This window comes from Anguilla anguilla, chromosome 8, assembly GCF_013347855.1.
Source record: "Anguilla anguilla isolate fAngAng1 chromosome 8, fAngAng1.pri, whole genome shotgun sequence".
NCBI lineage: Eukaryota > Metazoa > Chordata > Actinopteri > Anguilliformes > Anguillidae > Anguilla > Anguilla anguilla.
The window spans coordinates 44,764,461-44,792,220 of NC_049208.1; the positions used below are offsets into that span (position 1 = coordinate 44,764,461).

General features: G+C 37.6%; 1 protein-coding gene across 9 annotated transcripts in view; it reads left to right on the forward strand.

The window, feature by feature from the left end:
* csmd3b (CUB and Sushi multiple domains 3b) overlaps positions 1-27,760 on the forward strand; it is a 938,142-nt gene that overhangs the window by 821,041 nt on the left and 89,341 nt on the right. For all 9 annotated transcript variants that reach the window (XM_035430384.1, XM_035430386.1, XM_035430391.1 and 6 more), the window contains 2 exons: positions 10,012-10,191; positions 18,762-18,935. In XM_035430384.1, coding sequence (XP_035286275.1) covers positions 10,012-10,191; positions 18,762-18,935 — 354 coding nt within the window. The remainder of the gene's footprint in view (positions 1-10,011; positions 10,192-18,761; positions 18,936-27,760) is intronic.

Consider the following 27,760-nt stretch of genomic DNA (forward strand, 5'->3'; position numbering starts at 1 on the left):
ACACATCCTCTCCTGTTCCCTCACTTAAGCAATATTCTAATTACATATAATTATAATTATAGAAAATACAACCCAAAATATAGCTGAAATGAATTTATAATAAACTACAGCTAATGCTAGTACTTAAAAGTACCGTGACAGAGACACCGAGCCCCCAAATTAAAAGTGTGCTATGGACAACTAGCAGCAGAAACCGGAGAATAAATAAAAAAAATAAGGCACTTTTAACTATCTAACGTTAAGCGTTGAATAAATAACACTGAATAGAACTACCCGGAGTAGAATCCCTCTGGTTATAATCAACTAACTTGGCTAGCTTTTTACTAAATAACAATGCCTGGAGGAACCCCTTTACTACTAAGTTTACCTGGAATCAGAATATAATATAATAAACTGCAGCTAATGTTAGCATGTAACAATAATGTCTAACTACTATAATGTTTTGCTCCTGGGGGGTTCAAAAACCTCAGAAAAAACCTGTGTTCAGCAAGAAGGAGGCCGAATTATCTAACCGGCTAGTTTTGCTAGCTGAGTGCTTAATGGAGGAAAAAAGTGGAAAAGCCCCCCCGTCCCCTAACGGCAACAAAGATTCTCATCTTAGGAGCAAAACCGTCTTATCTTACTTGTAATATGGGGGTTTTGTTTAAACAAAAACCCAAAATAATATCAAATACACACTTGAAAGCACAATACAATCCTGTAACTTTTTCAAACACTCCTCACTCTTTCCACCACAAACAGGAAGTGTGTGTCAGACATAACCAATCAAGCCTTGTTACTCTATAGACGGTTTCATCAGTGGCACGCGCGTTGCCAAGGTTGTGCGCTTGGCCCTAAGTTAACTTCCGGTCTGTGTTTGTTTATTATTGGGTTTGTGTTTACTGGCTAATATGGCACCGATTACAAATGGAGTGAAAGTTAAACTGATGAACAGACTGATGTTGGGCTCAGGTTGTTGTGCTGTGGGGTGCAACCTGACCTCAGGAACAAACTATATTTCGAAAATTAGTAAAAATACATAATTTAACTTTGTAACCTCACTAGGAAATTGTGAAACGAATTGATGAATCCCTGCGATTATCATAGCTGGTGCTTGCCCGTTGTTACTTCGTATTTTAGAGAAATAACTGGACATCGTTACCTATTAAAATGTAAGTCCTGTAAAAATACACATAATAAACTGTATTTTAAAAAATCAAATTCATACATACACATTTAGTAATACTAATACAGCCTTATTTACTATATCAACTTAAGACAATGAATTATGTCATCGCGACCCATTAAAGTCAATGGCGCAGACTTTGCTTCATAATTTCAAACGGCTTTCCTAACGGCTATTTTGCGTCCTGCGACTTAGGTTACAACAGTGAATATGTACGGATTCCTAGACGTGCTGATGAGAGACCACCCTTTCTCATATTAACCTCCAATATGCAAGACAGGATACTAGCAAATTTCCATTCATTTATATGGGGTGGTCGATACACGTCCCCTTAGCAACCAAATGCTAGCGCTGGACCACGTCTGACTTATTTGCTGGCACACAAAAAAACGTGAAAGTACTGAAAAAATAACCACAGGAGGATAACAAGGATATTTTTCCTACATAACTAGGTACAGGTTGTTACCGATATTTCGCCTATTTCATATATAGTTGCGAATCAGTTTACGCTTTCCTGTCTGTCGAACGAAGGTGGTCGAATAGGTGCTCTCACTCTAGCACTTTGTTTCAGATAACAAACTCATAATAAGCGATAACTAAGCTGACCAGTAACACGCCTGAAATAGTTATGAATTAGCTAACTAAATTGATTGTAGCTTAATTAATTCATTCTAGTTAGCTAGCCAACTAGCTAGCTAGCTAAACGTAGCTACCATTTTATAAATTATGCACAGTAACGTTAGCTCAATGCTAGTAGTTCATACGCTTTAGCTACGTTTTTTACTAACGTTATGATACCTGTTTCCAATGACTTGACAGCGTTACATTGCCTGATCATTTTTGTTGTGGTAACCTAGCAAGATGACCCAAACTATAAGAGCCACGATGTTTTCCCATAAAACATCTAGGTTAAATAAATAACCTACAGTAATTGCATTGGCTACACATGCTGCCCACTAGCCCCAGTTTGTGCTTCTAATCATCGTTTTTAAGCAACATCATAGAAAGAGTGCACTTTTTATACAGGAATGAATGTGCATGTAACCCAGAACAGTTATGGATTATGTAAGGAATGTATGATGCTCAGCAAGGTGCAATACTGTGAACAGTTATCTGTCACTTGATTTTCTGGTAATGTAACATTATCGCATTTCAGTTTGGCCAAGTAACGGTTCTTTTCTTCGACTGGTAACCCCAAATAATACGGACTAGACATAGTTTTAACTAGCTAGCTAACGTAATTTACTTGTTATTTACTTTGCTTGTTATCAGAAATAGTCTGGAGGGACTCTGTTGTTATTGATTGTTTGCGGAAGTCTGCCGGAAGTCAAGTTAGGGCCAGAACAACGCACATGCGCAGTAACGTTTGTTTATGTTGTTACCGTTGAAACCGTCTATAAAGTATCTGTGTGACAGTTCTCTGTAAATAGCGCTATACAAATAAAATTGAATTGAATATGAAGTATATTGCGCAAAACATACTGCACTGCATATCTTTTAGACCTAATACCTGTCATCAAAATTGCAATCAGTCTTCGATGTGTCTGTAAATGTGTATATATATATATATATATTGTCAGGGAAGTGAGGATTGAAGTAAAGTATGTTTACTTTTCTGAATCCAGGAGTTTTAAGCGCTAGCACAACTCATTTAATATCCGGCACTCTGAATACAGAACGCAAGTGCATCACTTGTTATTACTCCTCACTTATCCAACATGTAAAATATTTATTTAATTAAATTTGTTAATTATCATCAAATATATAATTATCAATTAAATCACAGAATTTTTGATAGGCATAGCAACCTGTTGGATCAAGCTTTATCAAAATGTACTGTAGGAATTTCTTGACAGAAATGATGATGTTGAAGATAAAGATACAAACAGAGTCTGGAGCTCCTTTTGACGTTTTAATAAAATAACCAGTCGGGAAGAGGTAAGAGTACAGTCTTCAAAAATATTAGGTCCAATGCATGAGTTTATGTAGTTTTTAGAGAGAGAGCTGTTGGCCCAGCCTATGAGATTCATTCAATCACCATATGGGAAACTTCCAATTATAGCAAATTGTAGGTAAGGCAGTCCATTCCAAACAGACCATGGGGTTCCTTAACCCTTTAATGCACTTAATGCAGCTACTGTCCATACCCTCTTACATTCCAACAGATACATTGTATGGGGTGAAACAACACATTCTATTAGATACATTGGCTATTCAATATAAACATTCAGCACTTGGTGAACTATATTTATAAAGTTACTATATTTTATATAATTGCTTTTATAATTCTTTATGTAAGTCATATTTTTAGTTTTGATATGATTGACATCCTTCAGTACTCAAAACCAGATGAAAATGAAAAGATTTTTTAAGTTACAAGTATGCAATATCTAATCTAACGGTGAAGGTGGACCACCTAAAGAATGCATTTTTAGTTGGAATAATGTGAAGAAATGACATTAAGGTAACAAACAAACATATTTTTAAAGTTGTGTTATTAAAATTCAGTTTTTTAGAATGTCAATATTTTCAATTGTTTTTCATGAAACCTATGGAAGCAGAAGCACCAAACATCAGTCAGTATCGGCCAATGTTTCCTCCAAATAATAGGAATGGGAATCGGACGGAGGTTTCATATTGGTGTGTCCGTAATTAAACGTGTCTTCAAGTTAAAACAGCTTTTTATTAATATATTCACTTAAATATTGCAATTATAATGGGCAACAAGATAAAAAAAAGTCAATAGAATAAAACAAACTGAACTGAACATTAAACAGACTAAGAAATGAAGTGCAATAAATTATTATTATTGAAGGTGCAGGAAACTGCATTCAATTCAAATTGTGGTTATTTTCCCCGGAAGTAACACTTGATTGTCTTCTTAATATTTAAGGTAAGTGTATTACCTTAAACTACAAATGAATTAAATTAAAAACAACAATTAATGTTACAGACAATGTTATGGCCAGCAAAAGAAATTAACGACAGAAAATACCAAATTACAGCTTGTTTTTCCGAAGATGAACATGAATATGGACAGTTTGCACAGGGAGCAAAATTGAAATGTTGTAATTGTGGAGGAGACCACAGTTCTGCTTACCATGGATGTGAGGTCAGTAAGAGAGCAGCAGAAGTACACACAGTTAAGATTAGTCTGGGAATCACACATGGTGAGGCCATGAAGGTGTCTGAAAACATGCAAGTTCCTAAACAAACGGGTGGAAAAATTAACAATACAGGGAAATGCAAAGGTTGTGATAAGGACGCTAATTGAGACGCTAATTGTGGACAAAAATGAAAATTTGTGTTGTTTATAGTAAACGTGGTAAACTGCTCTGCACAGGTGAAATGTAGAACAGAACGGATCGAGATCATAGTGAACTCGGTTGAGATTTCATTGGGAAACCGTAAAGGACATTCTAAATGGAGACAATCTTAGCTTACAGTCATGGGATGGATTGTCTTAATGGTTTTAGTAATCCTTCAATGCAAGCAACGTTTCTGCTGGTATGGTTTTGCCGTGGCAAATCCTTGCCGCCACACCATAATAGAAATAAAAAAAATAAAAAATAAATATATATATATATATATAGCCTATATTAAATTCATAAATTAAAAATGTTAAACTTTCTAAATATTTCTGCCTAAATGCGCTTTCAAATCCATACTGTCGCGTCCACATATTTATTTTCAAAAAGAGCCTAGGGCACGCGCTCCGTGCTTGCTCATTTCTGAGGTGGTCGGATGACTTGCAGCGCGCGAAGGTCGCACGGTCTGTCAAAGCGTCACTTTTTTTTCTTCAGCCACCGAAAGACAAGGAAAAGGTAGGTAGCGACGCTTCAAATATTACTAAAATACCATAGTGTTAACCAGTGTTTTAATTGGACCAAAATAAGTGCTAGTACCTACTCCTTAAAATACATACTGTTTAAAATAAATTAATGTTGGTAATCAAAAGAAGATTCGGTACTCGTATACAAGTCCCCACAGCTCCTGACCGTCTCAAGCACTGGCGTTAACTATCATTCGGTGATGACAACTGGCTCATTCTAACTCTGTTCGGGCAATTGGAATGCCTCATGCAGTTGTCTGATCGGACAAGTAAAAAATAAATGTGATAAATATGTAACGTTATCTGAAAATAAACAGTGTTTGTTTGAGCCGAAGCCGAACCTGTTTCAGTTGAGCTACGGACGTGCCTACCATTTTTAAAAAATCTAGAGCTACTGTTATAACGGCCGCAGAATGTTGGCAAATCGCCAAAAGAGCGCGAATTTTTTTTTTTAAAAAGGGCATTTAAAATGTTTGAGTGATTCAACTACTTCCATTTCCATACTACTACATGGTGATTTTTTCCCATGAAAACGAAAGGGAAAGTGTTTATTTTTAAGGTTTTGTGAATGTAGTGAGCTAGCAAAACTGAGAGTTAGGCTACAGTTGCTACAGCTGACAAAGAGGGCTGCATTCTAATGACGATTATGATTATAACGAGAGGAGCAGTCTCACAAGCTGCTGCAGTGTCCAGAAATGAATACAGATAAAACTAGCTAATAAAAAATACATTAATCAAGCGTCTAAGTTAGTTAGGAAATGTTTGTATCATGCTTCTCAGTAGAATTGGAATGTAACAGAACATAATTTTTAAAGCCATTTTTCTCACTTTTTCCTTTTTTTTTTTTTTGCATGGACAATGCATGTAAGCTCTGTCATTGAGTGTGAGAGAGAGACAGAGAGAGAGGGCTTTGAATGTGGACCCAGCTCAAATTATATAGTTAAATAAAAAGATAAAACATTCCAACTAAGTACTATTTTGTCATGGTAATTGAGTTAATTTAGCAGAAGAGTGTCCCTTTTAAAGTGCAATATGTAACTTTTCTTGAGTATAAATTTTGGTTATATAGTCCTCTATTCTTGAAGATAGAACTTCTAGATGGACAATGTGCTCTTTTAATTGTTCTCACCCCACTATAACTCAAATACATGCCTATTTTGCTTCAATATTTACAAACAATACAAGGGTTAACAAACCTTTTATGGTTTTAAAGTACATCTAAAACTACTTTTTAGCTCTTGCGAACTGCTATTCCTTGTATCAAGAGCTCGTCAGAGCTAAAAGATAGATTTAGATATAAAAAAAGTCTCAAGGTTATGTTTTCATAGTCTTTTTTGCCTTTGCTACACCCCCGCCATCCCCCGCCCCCCTTTCAGACACCCACCACCACACCAAGAGATCAATTCCACAGGAAACACTGGTGGAAGTTCAATTTCTAATAGGCAGGAATTCAATACGCATAAAAGAAACATGGTTGAAGCCACAGCTGGATTTCATAATGAAGTGTTATGCAGCTAATAGGAGAGAGAGGGAATCAGGGAAAGGGGAAGGAGTAGCTACATTTATACAAAGTGGCTTGAGTTATTAAGTAGTCTACATAGGAAAACTAAAAGATCAGCGAAGCATACATAATACTGGCAGACATTTTGTAACAGTATCAGGAGACAGACTCAGCTGTCTGATGTATGGGGCATGATCAGGAAAATGGGGGGCATAAGGAGTAATTATGGGCTACCTGTACTGAGCAGTGCAGACAAAACTGCAGTCAGTAACAGGGAAAAGGCTGAACTGCTGGCTGAAACATTCTGGAAGGTCCATTGTTCTGAAAATCTTACATTGGAAGTCAGACCGTACAGTAGAAAAATAATGGCAGGAAATCCTGGAATACTAGAGAAAAAGAAACTCATTAGATTCATTGTTTAATGTATGTGAATTAAAAAGAGCCATCAGTAATGCACGTATAACTTCACCTGGGATGTTGCTTTAACATCCCACTTAGGTAAAATTATGGAACAAATGATAACTGAAAGACTAAGAAAGCAGAGATTTATTTTCCCCATATCAGAGTGGATTCCGTAAGGGGCAAAAAACTATGGACTGAACTTGAAAGCATTTGTCATCTGTAATTACTTCCAACATCAGTTGAAATACATAATTGGAAATATTAGTGTAAAATTTAATCAGGTAAAAATGCACAAAGACAAGGCTCAGCATCAATTGTAAAGTGCTTTGGATAAAAGCACTATATAAATGCAGTCCATTTACCATTTACCAAGCATAGATTTGAATTTACAACAGAAACTTAAAGGAAGATCCAGTTTTCTACCTGTTTGCGATATAGCCTAGTTCAGGGACATATTGAACGACACTTTGCAGATATGTTGTTGATATTCACAGATGGATCTAAGGATCCTGTTTCTGGTCATGCAGGTGCTGTTGTGTTTATTCCCAGATTTAATTTAGCCATAAAGAAGAGGGTGTCAGATCATCTGGCTGTATATAGGACTGAGCTATTGGGAATAACCCTAGCACTACAGTGGATAGAGGCAAACAAAATAAACAAAGCTGTAATTTTCTCTGTCAGCTTCTCAGCATTGTCTAGCCTTATGTCTGGTAAAAACCTTATGCAGACAGGATATTTTGCTCAACATCTGCACATATATTATATAGGTTAAAAACGAACAGCTCACACATTCATTTTCTCTGTCTACCTGCCCATGTTGGCATAGAGGGAAATGAAGCAGTAGATATTCTAGCCAAACAGACCCTAAGACACTTATGCATTTCACTTAGTAAAGCTGATGCCAAGGTTTAGCCTATATCTAATTTCATATGTACAAAATCTGGCAGGAACACTGGGACTATGGTGAAACAGGTAGACACTTGTATAGAGAATAGAGAAGCATGTTGGTGCTGGGAGAATTGGGGGCTGGAATCGGAAAGAAGAAACCATTAGAATTAATAAGAATTAGTCATGCAGGACTCAATGATACATTGTATGAAATAGGTAAGCATCCAACAAGGAAATGCATACACTGTAATGATCTAGAATCGGTAGAACACATGATTTCATAGTAATGCATACAGTAAAGAACAAAACAGTTTATTTAAATCATTGAGGAATGGAAAACAGTATTTAATTTGAAGGTCTTGTAGGAAACTCATCAAACAAAATATTCAGTTACATTATCAGCTTTCTAAGGAAAACTGGCTTCCTTAAAATAATTTAGTTCATTTTATTGTTTTGGTTTTATTATTATTATTATTATTATTATTAAAATCAATAATTATAATTAATAATAATAATAATAATAATAATAATAATAATTCCCTGCCAAATCTACTGCTCCACACTCCAGTCCAGTTGGTGCCCTTAATGCACCAAAAGCTGGTATACCAAACACCATTAAACCTCAGAAGATGAAAAAGAAGATTCTAGAAATGCTTGTTGCTTGTTAGCTGCTGCATTGACGGATGCTAAGAAGCCTAGATACAGCAAAGCCGACAGGGCTCATTCAATAACTAGTCAACCTTGGAATTGCTTTTCATCATCAGCATCAGCTGAAGTTCCCCAAGGGGATAAAAAGCAATGCGGAGCTGGCCTGTGTTCTGTTGAACCTGTAAGAAACTTACTTTTAGCTGGCTAGTTATGTTAGGCAGCTATAGTAGATGCCCAAGGTTGGTGAGCTTTTGTATTGAATTCTGTTCTTCCATCAAGATGTCTTCCTTCCTATGGGCACTGCTGTTACTGTTTATATACTGAACAAAAATATAAATGCAACACTTATCAATTTCGAAGATTTTATTGAGTTTAAAGGTAATAAGCCTAAATCGGTCAACTGAAATGGATTCATTAAGCACTTATCTATTGATTACATTACATTTTATTAATGGTATACCGAAGGACATTGGAACAATTGCAGAACACAGGTCAGATAAGATAGCTTATTTGCATAAAGTACCAATTATCCATAGCCATGAGCATATACATATTATGTTGTATTTTAGAAAATAAAGAGACTAATATTTGAATAGGATATGGATAATTTTGTTTAAGTCATTCACTTTACAAGTGTATTAGTTAGCAATAATGTACCTATGAGCTGCTAATGTTACTCATTCCACACAGGATTACGTGTTTACATCCCAGTTCTAACTAAATGTCCAGAATAGCTAAATACTGAACAAAGAAACGCACACAATTGCTGCGATGTTCTCTCACGTTACACTCAGGGTGCACTCAGTGTAAAAGATTGTTATAACACTGTCCAATTACTGCTGGCGTCTATATGGAATCATGTTGCTAAATATATATATGTGTGTGTGTGTGTATATATATATATTTTTTTTTTGGGGGGGGGGGGGGACGCAAATGATAGCTCACCAAAGTTTTGTGAGAGTACCCAGAAGTTTTGCGAGATCTTGCAAAAGTTTTTTTTTTTTTTTCCTCCCCCATATGCTTTTACGGGCTTAGTAGAAAAAAAATGGTCTAGTTTCAGTTTAGTTTTAGTTTCTCGGGAAAGTATGGTTCTTATGGGGACTAGAAAGAAGAAACCCATCCGGAGTATGGCTGCACGTTGTTGTGACTTGGCAAATCTAAAATCACTCATAGGGAATAATAGAAAGCTTGGTCTCAAGTCAGTATAGTACTCTGTGTTAGGCTAATAAAAGGCAAGGCAATGCTTTCTCTTGTTTACTGAGCACTACCAGCACAAGGTTCAAAGTTTAGAGAATCGTCTCACTTGTTCTGATTGGTGGCCTGGTTGGAATATTTTGAAGCTAAGGTTTCTTATGTAGTTCTGAGCTGTTTTAAGTCTAGTAGTAAACTACACATAATGGATGCTGCTGTTGACTTGCAGTAATACATTATTTTAAATTGATATTTCTCTTTAGTTGCATTTATAAACAGTTAAAAATGTTACATTTGTCATTTGCCGTTATGAATGGTTTCAAACAGACAATGCTGTTATCTTGTGTTAAACTGTTGAAGATGAAAATGACATTTGTCTTGCAGAGATAAATTGCGGGGAGCCTGGAGTACCGGCCAATGGGTTGAAATACGGGGATGACTATTCCATTGGGCAGAATGTTACCTATGTATGCCAGCCAGGGTATACCACGGAGGCCGGAAGCTCTATAGTTCGTACCTGCACAGGAAATGGCACCTGGAGTGGCCTCATACCAACTTGTAAAGGTAGGTATTTACCAGTAGTGGTTGACTATCTGACAGTCTAGCCATTTGGATATGTAAAATGTACTTTAGAAGTCAAAATTAATGCTAATTTGCCTGTTTATGAGCATTTGTGCCTGCACTTAATGCTTCACGAAATCAATGGGCTCATTCTAAAAAATCTAAATGCATTGAAGGCATTATTGCACATTTTATCACAAGAAAAACTCACTTTGAAATGTTTTAGTGTTAATTGGTTATTATTTAGTCATACGTACGCTGTAAAAAAAACAATCATTAAAAAACGATCAAATGACTGGCAGCAATGGCTGCCAAACAAAAACCGTAAAAATTTAAGTAAAATATCCTAATTCAAATAAAGTGCAAAATTTACAGAAATTTTCATTAAAGGTTTTGCAGAGAAACACTGTTATTTTACAGATTTTTCCTAAATTATTACGATCAAACACCTTCAATAAAGTGTTAACACATGCTCAAGATTTTAAAATAACAGTTTTATTTTGGAAGACAAAATGAAAAGTCTACAAATACTGTATAAAACAGATTAAAATCATCTCAAACTTTAAACTTGCAGTGTTTGTTTAGATTTAATGTTTAAATATGTAATGTTAAAAACCCGTAGAAGTACAATCTAAATACAATATTTAATGATTCAGTTTTTGTAGAATTACAGTACCAGCCTTAAATGAAATACAACATTTAATATTTAAACTACTGTACTGATTAACAGTAGAAAAGTTTCTTCAAATTCCCATAAAATATAAGCTTTAAGATTACTGTGAAATATCCTCCACTGAAAACATACTGAAGAAATACAAAATAAATTAATACATCTACAAGATTTTCACTGTTTCAATTAAAGTGGGGTTGGAAACTTAATTACAAATAAAGTACACACCACTATTGATTCTAAACACTTATTTAATGTATTCATATGTAAATTTACAATATCAACCAATTATTCACGAACAGTTCTTCAGAGCCCCCCAGGAGGAATTGAAAAACTAAAAATGGCATTTCTCCATGTGTCTATCTTGTCTGTTAGGGTTACTATCATGATGAAGTCATGATTTCACCTTTGAAACAGGTGGAGGAAGCAACAAATTGTGCTGTTGAGCTGAGGGGGTTGTGGTCTGTTGTTTTTTAGCTTGTATTTTCCAGTTCAGTTTTATATTGTTTTCCACAATATTCTCCTGACCCCTGGGGGCTCCGCATAGTTCTGATAATATATGTGGACAAACATTACACTGTCTTTTAATTCAGAATCCTACCTATGCAGTGTATCAATAAGTGAAATCAAAACATACCACAAAAGGTCAATGAATCTGTACCAGAAGTGACAGTGCGACATAGCAGATAAAGAACAATCCTCCCCTAAATCGCCATTAATCAGCTGGATCCTTGGTGCACCCGGGGGAAAAGAAGAAAGAAAAAAAAGGACACACTAAGATTCACTGAAAAGTCCTTAAAAAGTAGGATTTTATTTTTTTTTCCATTCCTTTAAACAAGCTTAAACAAACTTTATTTAAGTTGTCTGTACCGATATTTGCCATTGAGACATTCTGGCAATGTGAACACAGAGTACTGTCAGCTTTGAAAGTGCTAGTTATTAAATGTTAACCAATTTATACATGCACCTAATGCATGTCTTAGCACTCCCATCAGAAAAATGTGAATCACCAAAAGAAGGAAGATGTGGATTCACAACAATGGACACTATTCACAGATGTATCATAGCAAGGTAAACACAGTTGTAGCAAAAAATAAAATAAAAAAAAATGCCAATTGGTATACCAAAATCAAACCACCTTGTTCCAATGCTTGATCTAAAAAATGTAAGCAAGTTTCTTATCATTAGCAGTTATCAGTGTTGGAAAAGGGAATGTAAAAATTACTCTGAAAGAAACAGGCAGCTACACATACATGACAGGTTTGACAAGCACCATATACTTCTGTGTAGTTAAAGGAAAAATTTGTAAAACAAACAGAAAAAGTTCATTTTTTTATAACCAGTGTCTTATTCACATTGATGGACATGAGAATGACTTGTCTAGATCTTATTTTACTCACACGACTATCAGCCTAATAGTTTTATCATCCATTGGTGCCACGTTAACTGAGTGTTTTATCAAGTCCATTTTAATTCAGCTATCAAATATGCATATTTTGAAGTTTAAAATAGTCAAAGTTAAAGGTTTTTACCCAGAATGCATATTACAGTGGCCATCTGATTGCAGAGCTACTTCCTGGATAATTTTGTGGGAATGACCAGGCAACTTACATTACTGTAAGAAATTAAATGTTGTTCAAATAGTAGCCAGCTCATCTTAACATCATCCTGACTGTTCAGTTTCGATTAGTCCAAGTTATGCCGGGAAAGAGGCCCGTGTTTTCCGACATGGCTAGACAGATAAACCTAGCTTGAACAACAATATTTTACAGGTATATCTTGTTTACAGTGTGGTATAAAACATTTTAGTTTTTTTTAAATACGGTGAAAAGGGGGACATGAGCCTGGTCGATTCAAGTCCCCTGCAATGGAAAAAATTTTTTTTTGAAAAAACTGGGCCATTAGGTTTGAAACGGTCGTTTTGGCACGTATAGCATTTTGAAAGTACATTTCATAAGTGTTGCGTCTCTTCATGTTGTTCAACTGAACTGTGTTCTTGGCTAGAAATAGCTTTTACATTACATTATATTACAGGCATTTGGCAGACGTTCTTATCCAGAGCGACGTACAACGAGGTGTATAACCATAACCAGGAACAAGTATGACGAAAACCCTAGAGAGAAGTACCGGTCCAAGTGCAGGGAACAACCGCATAGTTCAACTTGGACCCTGAAGGTTTAAACTGATTAACACTAACACAACGAGAACGGCAACAACGCAGTCTATGGAAAAAATACAAGCAGTAGTTAAGACAGTTAATGCACCTAAGTCACCTACGAAACAGCTGCCTAGTTACAACCCTAAGCTTACAGTCATTTACAGGGGGTTAGGGAGGGATGGGGAGAGGTGCAGCCTGAAGAGGTGAGTCTTCAGTCTTTGCTTGAAATGGGTCAGTGTCTCAGCTGTTCTGACCTCCACGCTAGGTATGCTGTGGTGAGAGTCAAAGAGGAATGCCAGGTTAAAGTGAATGCAATTTATTGTACAGTATGTTAATAATGGCAATATAAAATTGTGCAAAAGTGTGTGTGTAGTTGAATGGTTATTCGCATATAATGCATAGGAGACTGTGTTGATGAGTCTTCCCGAACCATTGCACTTTTTCACTTGTATACAAAACCTGAAAGAAAGCCGCAAGACATAAAATAAAGACACAATCATGACAAAGTAGAACATTAATGATCCTGCTTGTGCTATCTCTGTAAGCATACCACTCCAGGTTAACCATGGTATCTGGCTGGGCAGATACCTTTATTCAGCACCCCACCACCAGAGACACTTTACTTGTTCCCCATGACATTGGTTTTCCAACAATACAAAACATGATTACTCTGTATTATAGAGAACCCAAGATTTACATAATGTTGATCCAGTAGAATATTTTGCAACTGAGCACTCTATCACGTGCTGACTCCCTGTCAGCACAGTAAACAGGTTTTTCTTGGGGACCTCATAAAGGGCACACTTTAAACTATCCTACACCTAGTAAGAATTATTCAATTACATTTTCCTACCTAAAATACCTTTTTATTTTAAGAGTACTGTGCCATTTATACTGGAAAAGTCTACATGTACAAAAAGATAAAGCCATTCAGTTAAACCCTCATGTTATTTCAACTTTTTTGACACTTTAGGGTGAAATTGACCCCAATAGTTCGAATTGATTTGTTTGCTTGTGCAGGCTGTTTTCATTTAAATATATTTATTTTCTTTTTTAACAAAGTGGAGTTTAAGTAAACATTTTGTGTTACTCTTAACTCAAAAAGAGTGTACTTGGAGTTGAGTTGCATTCACTGAATAAATTTAGGGCCATATTTACTAAGGCTTTTATAAATGGCTAATGAGACAAATAGCATTTTCCCATAGAATCCATAGAATTTGCATGTTTGCGTTAATGCATATCTGTTTCAGGGCATTCTGATGGTCGACTGCAAAAATATGGGATGAGAGAATGGAAATGTATGCATGTGTCCTGCTACAGGTGATTTACAGTATTATGGCTGGTGTGTCACAGTATGGCGGGTTAGGACCCAAGCGCAGAGTAACAAAACACAGAAAGTCCAAAAGGGGTATTTCAAACGAAGGCTTTACTTACAAAAACAAACAATTAACAGAAGTAATGCCACGACGGCGAATCCAGAAAGTCAAACAAAATAGAAACAAATCAACAAGCAGGAAAACTCGAAACACTAGAAAAAAATTAGAAAACGCAGGGAACTAGAATCCTTGAAGCACAGGGAAACAAACAACAAGGGCAGAAAACAGTACGGGCAGAACACATGCAGGCAGATCACAAGGGCTGCGTCTGAATAGTCTTTTTTGCTTAGGAAGATTCCTAACTGAGTGAAATGACCCGGAAGTATCTAAGTGGCAGCCATGATAACAGCTGGTCGAATTCTCTAAATGCTAAGGAAAGGTGCTTCAATGCTTCCTTTCTTATCTCCTTTAGCATAGGGCACACAGGACCGTCCTTTACGAAAGGAAAGGAGATAATGCCGTCCCACAATTCCTTTCGGCAGCAACATTTAAAGCGACGCACCATTCGGCTGTTCACAAAAACAATCAACCAACATGACTGAGTTGTGTGGTGGTTCTTAAGCTATTATATGTATAGGATTATAATCAGATCATATTAATCAGCATGTTAACCATAACACAGAAGTCTGTCTTTCAAGAAAAAGGGATATGAGATGTTTTTAGCCAGATGTTTTTTAATTCAACATGTTTGAAACTTAAGAATGATGATATGTACAGTAGCAGATTTGTACACCTAACATTTTATGCATACCTTCCATTAAATCTAACAATTATTTTCATACAATCATACTAATTGGGATTCATGTCAATAAGTGTGAGTGGACAGGAGGGTGAGCGTGAGCAAACATTCACAATGTGACAATCATTTCATTTCACTTTTGTGACTGGTAGCCTATATTCCTTTTTTAAATTTCAGTTCCAACCTTGGTAATGAAGTAATATTTTTTACCGGGTTGTCCACGTTTATATAGCCTGCATGAAACAACACGGTAAGAACGCACAGGGCGAAGTATCTAAGATGCGCTTTTAGTAGTCCATCTTCGGAACGTTGTAGTTTCACCATGGCAGACCCATGTCAATAACATCTGCCGTTGCATAATTATGTAGCCTAGTGTAAGTGCAGTCGGATTCTCTTAGCACCGCGGTTGTCTTTTCTTAAATCCTTATGAATTCTCCTTCACATCTTTCCTTGATCTCATGACATTTTCCATCGAGGTCAAGGAAAAGTGGTTAGGAAAAGACTGGAAAAAGGTTAGGATGTATTTTTTTTTTGACTATTCGGACGCAGCCAAGGAACCAGCACCCAAGTCGTCATCTTCTCTGATTTTAATGGGGGTTGGTAAACCTAAATTGGTGCATTACCGCCACCTACTGTGTACATTGGCATCTGATTTAGTTCTCAACAAAATTTAATAAAACACTAGCCCCACCCTCCCATAACTGAACCATGATTCTTCGCTATTTCGCTATATCCCTGGCGTCTGACTACCAACCCTTTTGCCAAAATTCCCTGTATTTCGTCCCCCTTCACGTTATACCCAAAATCTCTTTCGCTGCATCCACCACCATTCTGATTCTCTCTGATTTTGTTTCTGTCTTGCTTGCACAGTTAGTCACCATCGCAATAAATGCCAGAAACCTTCTTCTGTCCAAATGCATGTTTTCTTTGTCACATCTCCCTTGATCTTTTCTCTGTATTCCAGTTCTATTCTGTTCCTTCCTCTCAGTTCCCGCTTCTGCCCTCACTCTCTTCGTTGCTTCTGCGTATGTTATTTTATTCTGCACTCGTATTCTTTCCACATCACTTTCCCTCTTCCTTCTTTCACACTGCTTTGCTCCCGCTTCATGATTTCCCCCACAGTGAAAGCATATTGCCTGTTCTTTAGACACCGTACAATCATCATCAGAACACCCATCTTTCCCACACCTTCTACACCTGTGATCCTTTTTCCTACACACTGCTGCCACGTGCCCATAATCCTGACACTCAGTGGAACCCTCTCATATTCCCTCACCCTGTAACAAACATAGTCTAAATAGACTCTTTCTGGTAATTCTCCCTCAAATTCTAAAAGTACTGATCCACATTTTTGTTCTTTTCCCTCCCAATAGCTTTTCATCTGCTTTGTCCCAAAAACTCCTACCTCCAAAAAACAATCAGCATCTACCAACAACAGGACCCCACTAACACCTTTTCGTAGCGCTCTTTCTCTCCTTAAAAAACTAATTACTTTTGTCAATTCAAGTCTTTTGATTTTAAGAGCCTTGTTCGACTGACACTCCATGATTACAATTCCCCCCCGGTTACCCTCACTGCTCTTACTTCCCCAATCTCTTTATGAGTTTCCCCTTCCTGGGCGTCATTAAAAACGCCATTTGCTTCCCATCCATACCCGGGCCTCACATCCACCTTTATTCCAACTACATATTTATCATCCATATCTTCGTATTCAATTCCTTTTTTCTTTTCTTATTTCCTCCTTCCACCGCTTCACACTGTATTTCTTAAAGTCACTTCATCCGTGATCCAAATTCGATTTTCAACAAACGTATAATTCAAAATCATAGACCAAAACAATCCGTCCTTGTATGCAACACTCATTCAACTCTGGCACCCAGCAACCGTGTCAGGCAAACAAAGGACTTAAATAGACAGGACAATAACCAGACACTGGTGAACTCAATGCACGATCAATCCAAAGAGGGAAATGATAAGACCCAGACAAAAACAATGATTGAATGAATGAACACAATAATACAATTAAACACAGTGGAAAGCAATGAGGGAAATTAACTGAAATACAAAACTGAGAAGTGCCGCCATCTAGCAGACCAAAAAAGTTAAAACAGAAACAGAAGAGCAGAATCCTGACATGGTGGCTTTTGCAGCAAAGTTAATTCCATCTGGTTTTTTTTTTTTTAACGTCAGTGAAAAGCGGGAGTTAACTTCTTTGAGGCACAAGTGCAGAATGGCCATTCTTAAGAGGAGATATTGTCAGTGTTTAGTGTAGGGGAGAGTCCCATAAATGTACCAGTTTTTACAATTCTGCATTTCGAACTTTGTGGCAACAGTTTGAGGAAGGCCCCTTCCTGTTTCAGCATGACAATGTCCCCATGCCCAAGGCAAGGGCCATAAAGAAATGGTTTGCTGAGTTTTGTGGGAAAGAACTTAAATGGCCGGCACAGAGCCCTGACCTCTGCCCCATCAATCACCTTTGGGATAAATTGGAAATCTGACTGTGAGCCAGGCCTTGCGCTCAGCATCAGTGCCCAACCTCATTAATGCTCTTGTGGTTGAATGGAAACAAATTGCTGTAACCATGCTCCAAAATCCAAAAAGAGTGGACACTGTTACAGCAGAAAAGGGGGGTCCAACTCCATATTAATGGCCATGGCTTGGAATGAGATATTTGACAAGTACATGTGGGTGAGATGTTCCGGTGTCCACATACTTTTGGAAATGTAGTGTTCTTTGAATATCCCACACAATGTGGTCACTATCAATGTGATTAATATAGTGCCATTTTTTCATGGATTGATTATGCCTCCTGCCTATGTCATCTGTGTAGCATATTATCTGTGACAGCGCTACTTGTAATGTGGAGCCTAGGAGTCATACATGTTAAAGGGACAAGAAGATAAACAACGTTCATAAGAAATGCACGCTCCATCTGTGCTCTGTGTGTTTTTGTCTACAGATGTGAAAATGGAGTTAGAACCACACTTTTATTTTGTAAGCCTATTTGCATCATCAAGCTGTAAAACTATGTACATTATTTAGTCATTTGCCTCAGGAAACCAAAAATGTCCATTGCCTTTGTGTGTGTAGAGCTTGTCAAAAGCTGCCTTAATCACCTGGGCACATACCTGGCAGTACAAAGTCAAAATAAACCACACAAAGATAGACAGGTGTGTTTATTTCTTTAGAAGATCAGTGTTCTTTTCCAGCATTCTACAGCTACAGTGTTAATCACCCTGTGGTTTGTCCAGACCATCCTGTTCCAATGTGAAATTAATTCTAGGCATGATTAATGTCAAGTTACACACATATATCTAGGCCAAAGCCCATACCATAGTAACTATCCCCGAAAGACGCATCTGCTGCCAACCACCCACACTGTACTTAGAGAGCACAGTTGGGGACATGCATGGATAGAAAATTCAGACAGGACTATTTAAGTGCAGTATGTGTAACATATTCCCACACATGCAACGCAGACTTCATCATACACATACTCTTGTGTGTCTGATGAACACAAAAACAATTCCTACTCTTAAGTCACTCTTCTCTGCTAAGCATGGCTCAATAATTATTATTTTTTGTTTGTTTGAGGATAATAATCTTCTGTGCTCCTCTCTTCCCCCCCAGCTGTCACTTGTGTCACACCCCCTACCATCTCAAATGGGATCCTAGAGGGAACAGACTTTGAGTGGGGAACGAGTGTAAGCTACAGCTGCTCACCAGGATATGAGCTTTCCTTCCCAGCCATTCTAACCTGTGTGGGAAATGGCACCTGGAGTGGTGAGGTGCCCCAATGCCTACGTGAGTCATTGACCTGTCTCCACTTCTTCATGCTAATGGTTGAACCAGTGTCACTTCCTCCACCTGGCTATGCAGGTGGGCGCTTCATTCATACTCTCACATGTGCACACCCAGTAGTTCGAGGATGCACAGGGCACCATAGCCTTGGTAAAACCCTCAATGTATTGTTTGCTGATTGATGAGCTAATTTTGCTAGGACCTAGCATAATTACTACCTAGTTCAGGAACATCACCTACAGCTCATTGTCCAGGTGCTCTGGCACTGTCATTATCAATCACTTTCAGTTGCTGGACAACCTCAGTATGCTATGAAGTAAAGCAAATTAGGTAGTAAATTGAATGAAACAGACATCAGAATCTACCCATCATGTGTGTTCCTGCTCCCACAGTGGGGACGGTCCATATTAATTAATTGGTGTGACCATAACATGACTGGCCTCAAGGATGTCTCAAACATCACACATTTCATAAGACTAGACCCAGTCAACATTGTGATGTGGCCTTTAGCTCTTGAAAATCTGTTGGGGCTCCTTTTATAATGCACATTTACATTACAGTCCTCAAATTATTGGCACATAATTAATGAATTAATCAGCCAATTAATATGGCACCTTTCAAGCAAAAACCGCCAAAACAAGCAATCGGTAAAACATCAAAAATAAATTAAAGCCGCAAACGGCGTTGGGAGGGGTCCAAGCATTGGCACCATCACGCCCCCTATTGAGCGATTTTAAAATGCCTTCGTCCTCATGATCATATACCTTCACCCAACATATCTACTGAACATCATGATGATTGTATAAAAAATGGATGCCTTATGGCCAATTTTGTGCTGTAGCTTATTCTTCTGCCTAGTTGGCTTTGCAGATGTTAGACCAGAATAGTGTTCATTGTTCTCGGCTAGAAATAGCTGTACAAAATAAGTAATTGTACCTTACTGAACCCGTGTTCAGCAGTTGTCTACGATCATGAAAATGCACTTTTTTGTACGTCGCTTTGGATAAAAGCGTCTGCCAAATGAATGTAATGTAATGTAATGTGCTAAGAGACGCTGTCGAACGACTTAGTTGCGTCGCCATGGATGTGTCCTGGCCGCTTCCCATAAAGGCCTTTACTATGTTGTAACACTTGGATGGCATGTCGTAACACTTAGATGGCCCAGTGTGTATGTACAGCTGCAGCGCTTCCATGCCGCAACTAAAAAAGGTGTCACACTAGTGTTGTCACGATACCAAAATTTTGATTTTGATACCAATACCAGGTTTAGTATCACGATAATTGATACTGAAACGATATTGATTCAATACTCGGTACCAAACGATACTGAAATTACCTTAATAGATCAGAAACATAATGTCCACAAGGGATGACCTCATTTTCGAATTAACAGTTTATTAAAAACCTGGTTTATTAACAACCTTTAAGTCGAAACCTGTTCAACATATCAATAAGCATAGTAATATAGTGTTACAACACTAAACCATAGAAAACTATTAAATATATTTCAAAAATTAAACAATTGTAAAGTAAATTAACTGTAAATAGGTCTTTCACTTTAAAATATATCTAAAAACAGCATATTTCAATAACAATACAGCATCTTCCTATAATTAAATATTTACAAATTAGAACAACTATTGCTACTGAAGTGAACTGAGTCTAAGCTTGCGCTGTATCAACCATGAAAAAATGCACAAGCGCAGGTCACCTCACTTGCCAACCTTAGTTGCAGCTGCCATCTAGCGAAGATTCTGACAAATTACACTTTTCATCCTCTCAATCGGTAATGCGGGAGACACATGTCCCTGGCTTTTACATTTGACGCAAAACTACCAAACATCGGAAAATTCTAATACCGAACCGTGTCTTTTTTTTTTTTTTTTCTTTAAGTACCGAAAAAGTGCTGAAGTGTCGGCATACTGTGCAACACTACATCAGACACAAACCTATACAAATCCATGGCTCAGCTTAGCAGAGAATGCACATTTCAGAGCACCTCAGAGATAGATAGAATAATAACACATAAATACACATTTCAAAGAATAAATACGACATTGAGAAAAAACGAAACAAAAGACGAAACATCAGCTCGCGACCTGCATGCTGCGCACAGAGCAGCCTACCGTTTTATTTATTTAGACATTGGCAGATAAAATTTTCGGTTACGCTGACCTATAAAACGCTATTCCAGAAGGAAAATCAGACATGTTATACATCGTTAGAAAGCTTATACTCTCACCTACTGAATAAATGAATTGTCAATCAAGCCAAACTGCCCTAAAAAGGGCGACAACGCCGTAAGCAACAGGTGTGGTATTACGCACAGCTATTTTTGAACGTAGCCTACCCAGTGATCAAAAATGCGCATATATTTCAAAAACGGATTGTCCAAGACAATATATGACCACTCATTCGCAAAAGGGACATCTCTACGCGTAAAACCGATGGTAAGATTGTATATTTATTAAATGTTTAGTCCCAGATATTGACATGGTATAATTAAATTTAAAAAATTTGTCTCATTTATTTTGTTATTCAGTGAGCAGCGTTTTCACTGCTGTATTGGCATATTTTAGGGCTAATGTCGGGTTTATCTTGTTGCTACGGAATATTGCATTACATTACATTACAGGCATTTGGCAGATGCTCTTATCCAGAGCGACGTACAACAAAATGTATTACCATAACCAGGAACAAGTGTGTCGAAAACCCTAGAGGGCAGTAGCCTACCGTTCTAAGTGCAGGGAACAACCGCATAGTTCAACTTGGACCCTGTAGGTTAAACTGATTAACACTAACACAAACAAGAACAGCAACAACGCAGTCTATGCAAAAATTCAAGCAATAGTTAAGACGAGAGCATTAAGTCACCTACGAAACAGCTACCTAGTTACAACACTAAGCTTACAGTCAATTGAGAGATTAAATTGAGAATACGATTTCTCTCAGCATAATGATGGATTTAAAGAGTAAACAAACTCACCCGTTATTGTCTTCAGATGGATCCATGTCAAAGAAAAGTAATGATTCATCCTCTTAAAGCTTTACCATAGCGTATTATTTATTTAGACATTGGCAGAGTAACAGCATAAATTGCGTCTTTTGTTTATTTTCAATATTAGTAATTGCAGCGAGAAACTGCAGCTGTAAACACAAGATAGTGTGTTATGTTATGGTAGCAACGGAACGAAGCGGACTATATATGTATTATCGTCATTGTTTCATTATACCAGCGTGTTTTCGCGCGTTTGCACAGAAACTCAGAACCTATCAATAAAATGGTTTAGCTATTTCTCAGCATAATGACAGATTCAAAGACTAAACGAACTCACCCGATACTGTCTTCAAATAATGTCTGGCACTGTCTTCCACTGCTTCCCCGACGTTCAGACCCTCCCCTCACTGATAAAAACTAGACCCTACGGTGTCGGATTACTCGCGTCGCCATGGATGTTGCTTGCCGTAAAGAAGTTTACTAGATGTCGTAACTGTTTAGATTTGGAGCCATAGCTCTTCCGCACCCCACCTAATAAAGAAGTCCAAATGGCGGGCAAACCATATGGCGGACATAGGTGGTGCCAAAAGCAAAGTTGTAGAGCACATTCAGATGCATCGGTCGATGAAGTTTTGTGTTGATCTGACATACGGTGTGGGAGTTATGACCTTTTAAGCATGACCCTTTTGTTATAGCGCCATCATCTGGCCGACATAGATGATTTTTAGTGCCTGAGTAGTGGGGGCCCATAGGAACCCACCCACCAAATTTGGTTGGTGTACAACTTATGGTTGCTGAGCCTCAGACATTTTAGCGGAGAAAGCTTCCACGCCCCAACGAACAAGTCAAAATGGCAGGCAAACAATATGATGGTCATAGGTGGTGCCAATGGCAAAGTTGTACAGCACGTTCAGATGCATAGGTCGATGAAGTTTTGTGTTGATCTAACGTATGGTGTGGGAGTTATGGCCTTTTACGCAAAACCCTTTATTATAGCGCCACCATCTGGCCGACATAGGTGATTTTTAGTGCCTGAGTAGTGCGGGACCATAGGAACCCACCTGCCAAATTTGGTTGCTCTAGGACTTATGGTTGCTGAGCCTCAGACACTTTTAGCGGAAAAAAATAATAAGAATAATAATAATCCTAACAAATACAATAGGGTTCCACCAGCTTCGCTGCTTGGACCCCTAAATATGAGATATATATATAAAAGTTGAGGCAATATACAGATATTAAAGTCAATTTCACTACTGATAGCCAAAGAAAACCGAAAAGAAAAGAAATTTAAAAAGCTAATCTATAAAATGTGTCTTCCGAGGATAAATGAAAAGACATTAACCCCTTAGCACACATACAAAATCTGCCCGATCTTTGCCCATTTAGGAGGTACCCTATTTAAAGCTTTATAACTCCAGATGTGAGCATCACAGGGACTTGAGAAATGGCTTAAATGAAGCAGGACATTTGTTCCATTTACAATACCAACTTAGATTAGTTTATATTCATAAAGTACCACAAAGGCAATTGTTCAGGCAAAAAAGCAAAAATGAATTTGCTCTTTTTTAGTTTGCAATGAAATACTGAGAAATCTCATATACAGCAGGGTATATACAGCAGGGCAACAGCAAAGGTTTACTCATATTTCAGAACAGCGGCCCGCAGAGGCTCCCAGGCCAAATTATTATTGATTTACAAATGAATAGATATTTGGTGTTATTTTCAGCATTTTAACAAACAAATTATATAATTGTACAGGCTGCCCACCAGGCCTGTACAATCATAGGGGAAACACTGAATATAGAAACTGCAATTAGTGCAATTATTTTAAAAAGTGCAATTATGTTGTATCTGACAGGCAAATGAAAACTACCTCTTGAATTACAAATAAACAATTGACTATTTTTTCCATTTGATTGACAGAACATAATAGGAGCTGACCAGCTGGGTGTTTTCACTATCGGCCAATTCCTAATTCTCAGGGGAGGGAGAGGGGTGAGCATGTTGTCTTGACAAGTTTGAAGTTTGAAAGATTTACTGTTAGAAGTACAGTCATTGGTGTAAACTGAGTAGAGCACGTGAGAGAGCTCACAGCTTTGTGGTGTGCCAGTGCTAAGAAAGGGAGATGTGGTCACCCACCCTGATGTACTGTTTTCTGTTGGTTAGGAAGTTGTGGATCACACTGAGCTGCCTCAGTTTATCCAGAAGTAGGTCTGGCATCATAGTATTGAAAACAGAGCTAAAATCAACAAACATAAGTGAGAGCTGTGCAGGTGCTGCGGGGTGTAATACAGTGGTAGGTTGACGGCATCATCTACAGATCAGTTAGCTCGGTATGCAAGCTCCACGTGTTCTGAGACGGCATCAGTCATGATTTTGAGGTGGTGCATTATGAATCTCTCAAAGCACTTAATGGCAATAGAAGTTATGACAGCTGGTCTTTAATCATTCAGGCAGGATATGTTTACTGGGGCTCAGAATGATGACATTCTGGTCTAGGAACTGATTTAAAACATCAGAAAAGATGGAGCAGCTGCAGTGTTGGCGAGATCTTGGCTGTGACCTATGGTGCTTGGCCCCTAATAATCTGAACAATTCCAATAGGGTTCCAGTACCTGCAGTGCTTGGATCCCTAACAATAAATAACAAACCTGCAAGCGGCAATTAGTGGGGTCCAAGCAGTATGTGGCAATTATGTATTTTTAAAAATGTCAGTCTCTGTCCCAGAATTTGACATTGTATTTCCTTTGAGGTCAACATACATATTTATGATTATCAGCCATTGTAATGACTGTCACATGCCCACTGATAGTGGGCATATTTTTTCAGATATGATTTTATCATTGTACATCTGACTGGTAGACTGACACAAAGACATAGCAACCAAAGATTCAACTTGATTGGGCTAGCAAATTGAGGCGATAAATAGATATTTATATTTTTCTTACAATGCCACTTAAAGGCCACTGAAATACCATGCTGCCTCAGTGAATCACTGCACGTGTATGCAAAGTTTTGTAATGATTGGACAATGTGTTCATAAGTTATCACTGTTTTAGTAAAAATGGCCATTCCCACAACTGTTGATTTGCATGTGGTGGCCATAATGTTTTGAAAATGCAACATTTTTTGATTATTCAATTTCAGACTCTAAAGATTCTTTTGAGCCTAATTTGGTGACCCTCAGCTTAACAGCCTGGAACTAGTTTGTGAAAGTTGGTTTTGTGAAAACTTCTAAGTGGCAGAAAGACAAAATGTTTTTCTTGAGGTCAAGTTGTTTTTGGGCTTTTTTTGTAAACTTTTTGGGCTTTTCACAGAGATCTAGCTTACACATCTTTAGCCAGATTGGTCAAATGGTTATAGAGTTATAAACATTTAAACTGCCTGCCACCTGTTGGCAGACGAGCCAACCTTGAGCCTTCCTCAGAATCATGTACTGTACTCATATGCCAGTTTTGTGAGGATCTGACATATAACGTTCATGAGTAACAGCTGTTTTTGTAAATACATTTTTAAAAGCCACGCCCACAACAGTTAAGGTCGCATGGTCTGTCAAAGCGTCACTTTCTTTTCTTCAGCCACCGAAAGACAAGGAAAAGGTAGGTAGCGACGCTTCAAATATTACTAAAATACCATAGTGTTAACCAGTGTTTTAATTGGACGAAAATAAGTGCCGGTACCTACTCCTCAAAATACATACTGTTTAAAATAAGTTAATATTGGTAATCAAAAGAAGAGTCGGTACTCATATACAAGTCCCAACAGCTCCTGCCCATCTCAAGCACTGGCGTTAACTATCATTCGGTGATGACAACTGGCGGATTCTAACTCCGTTCGGGCAAGTGGAATGCCTCATGCAGTTGTCTGATCGGACAAGTAAAAAATAAATGTGATAAATATGTAACGTTATCTGAAAATAAACAGTGTTTGTTTGAGCCGAAGCCGAACCTGTTTCAGTTGAGCTACGGGCGTGCCTACCATTTTAAAAAAAATCTAGAGCTACTGTTATAACGGCCGCAGAATGTTGGCAAATCGCCAAAACAGCGCGAATTTATTTTTTAAAAAGGGCATTTAAAATGTTTGAGTGATTCAACTACTTCCATTTCCATACTACTACATGGTGATTTTTTCCCATGAAAACGAAAGGGAAAGTGTTTATTTTTAAGGTTTTGTGAATGTAGTGAGCTAGCAAAACTGAGAGTTAGGCTACAGTTGCTACAGCTGACAAAGAGGGCTGCATTCTAATGACGATTATGATTATAACGAGAGGAGCAGTCTCACAAGCTGCTGCAGTGTCCAGAAATGAATACAGATAAAACTAGCTAATAAAAAATACATTAATCAAGCGTCTAAGTTAGTTAGGAAATGTTTGTATCATGCTTCTCAGTAGAATTAGAATGTAACAGAACATAATTTTTAAAGCCATTTTTCTCACTTTTTCCTTTTTTTTTGCATGGACAATGCATGTAAGCTCTGTCATTGAGTGTGAGAGAGACAGAGAGAGAGAGGGCTTTGAATGTGGACCCAGCTCAAATTATATTGTTAAATAAAAAGATAAAACATTCTAACTAAGTACTATTTTGTCATGGTAATTGAGTTAATTTAGCAGAAGAGTGTCCCTTTTAAAGTGCAATATGTAACTTTTCTTGAGTATCAATTTTGGTTATATAGTCCTCTTTCTTGAAGATAGAACTTCTAGATGGACAATGTGCTCATTTAATTGTTCTCACCCCACCATAACTCAAATACAGGCCTATTTTGCTTCAATATTTACAAACAATACAAGGGTTAACAAACCTTTTATTGTTTTAAAGTACATCTAAAACTACTTTTTAGCTCTTGCAAACTGCTATTCCTTGTATCAAGAGCTCGTCAGAGCTAAAAGATAGATTTAGATATAAAAAAAGTCTCAAGAGGTTATGTTTTCATAGTCTTAAACTTTTTTGCCTTTGCTACACCCCCGCCTCCCCCACCCCTTTCAGACACCCGCCGCCACACCAAGAGATCAATTCCACAGGAAACACTGTGTGTGTGTATATGTATATATAGATATACATACACATACATGTGCTGCACATAAATACACTTGTACAGAAATACACACATAAATACACATCCATGTGATTTCAGCATAATTGGAATTGCTTTTCTTCTTTTATTGGAGAGGCGTAGTTCTGTTTTTGATATCCTTTTTGATGTTTTAGAGTTGAAGTCTTTCTAAATGTTAAGGGTTAGAATGTACATGTAATGCACCTCTATGACCATCAAATATTGTGTTTGTTTTCAATGCAACCAATCAGCACATTTCAAATGCACAACATGCACACTAAAAATTCTATTTTACTCTGATCAGGGCAATAATTTGGTATGTTGGAATGTCATGTATACACCTTATTGTTTTTGCTAGGATTATCATTAGGGGGCATTGCTAGGATGATTATTCTTCTTCATATTTCTCTTCCACTTCTCCCTTCATTTTCATCCCTTTCCCATGCTCAAAAACTCAATATTTTACAGGCATGTTTGTTATGGCTGCCAATTCATTCTGCTTGACACACATGCCACTGGCACTGTAGGTGGCACTACAGCACCACCTGCAAAATTGATTTAATATTTTTTTGGCCATGCCATTGGACGCACATCTACCACCAAAATGTCTGCCACCTCATTTTGAACTTATAAGATCATTAAACCCCTAGTGTCTTATAGATTTTTCACCATTTTCCATTTTTTGAAACACACTTTTTCATACTTCCCCTAGAATGTTTGCCCAATTCTCACCACATTTGGCATGTGTCATGTACAGCATGTCCCTGTGATAAATTGCAAA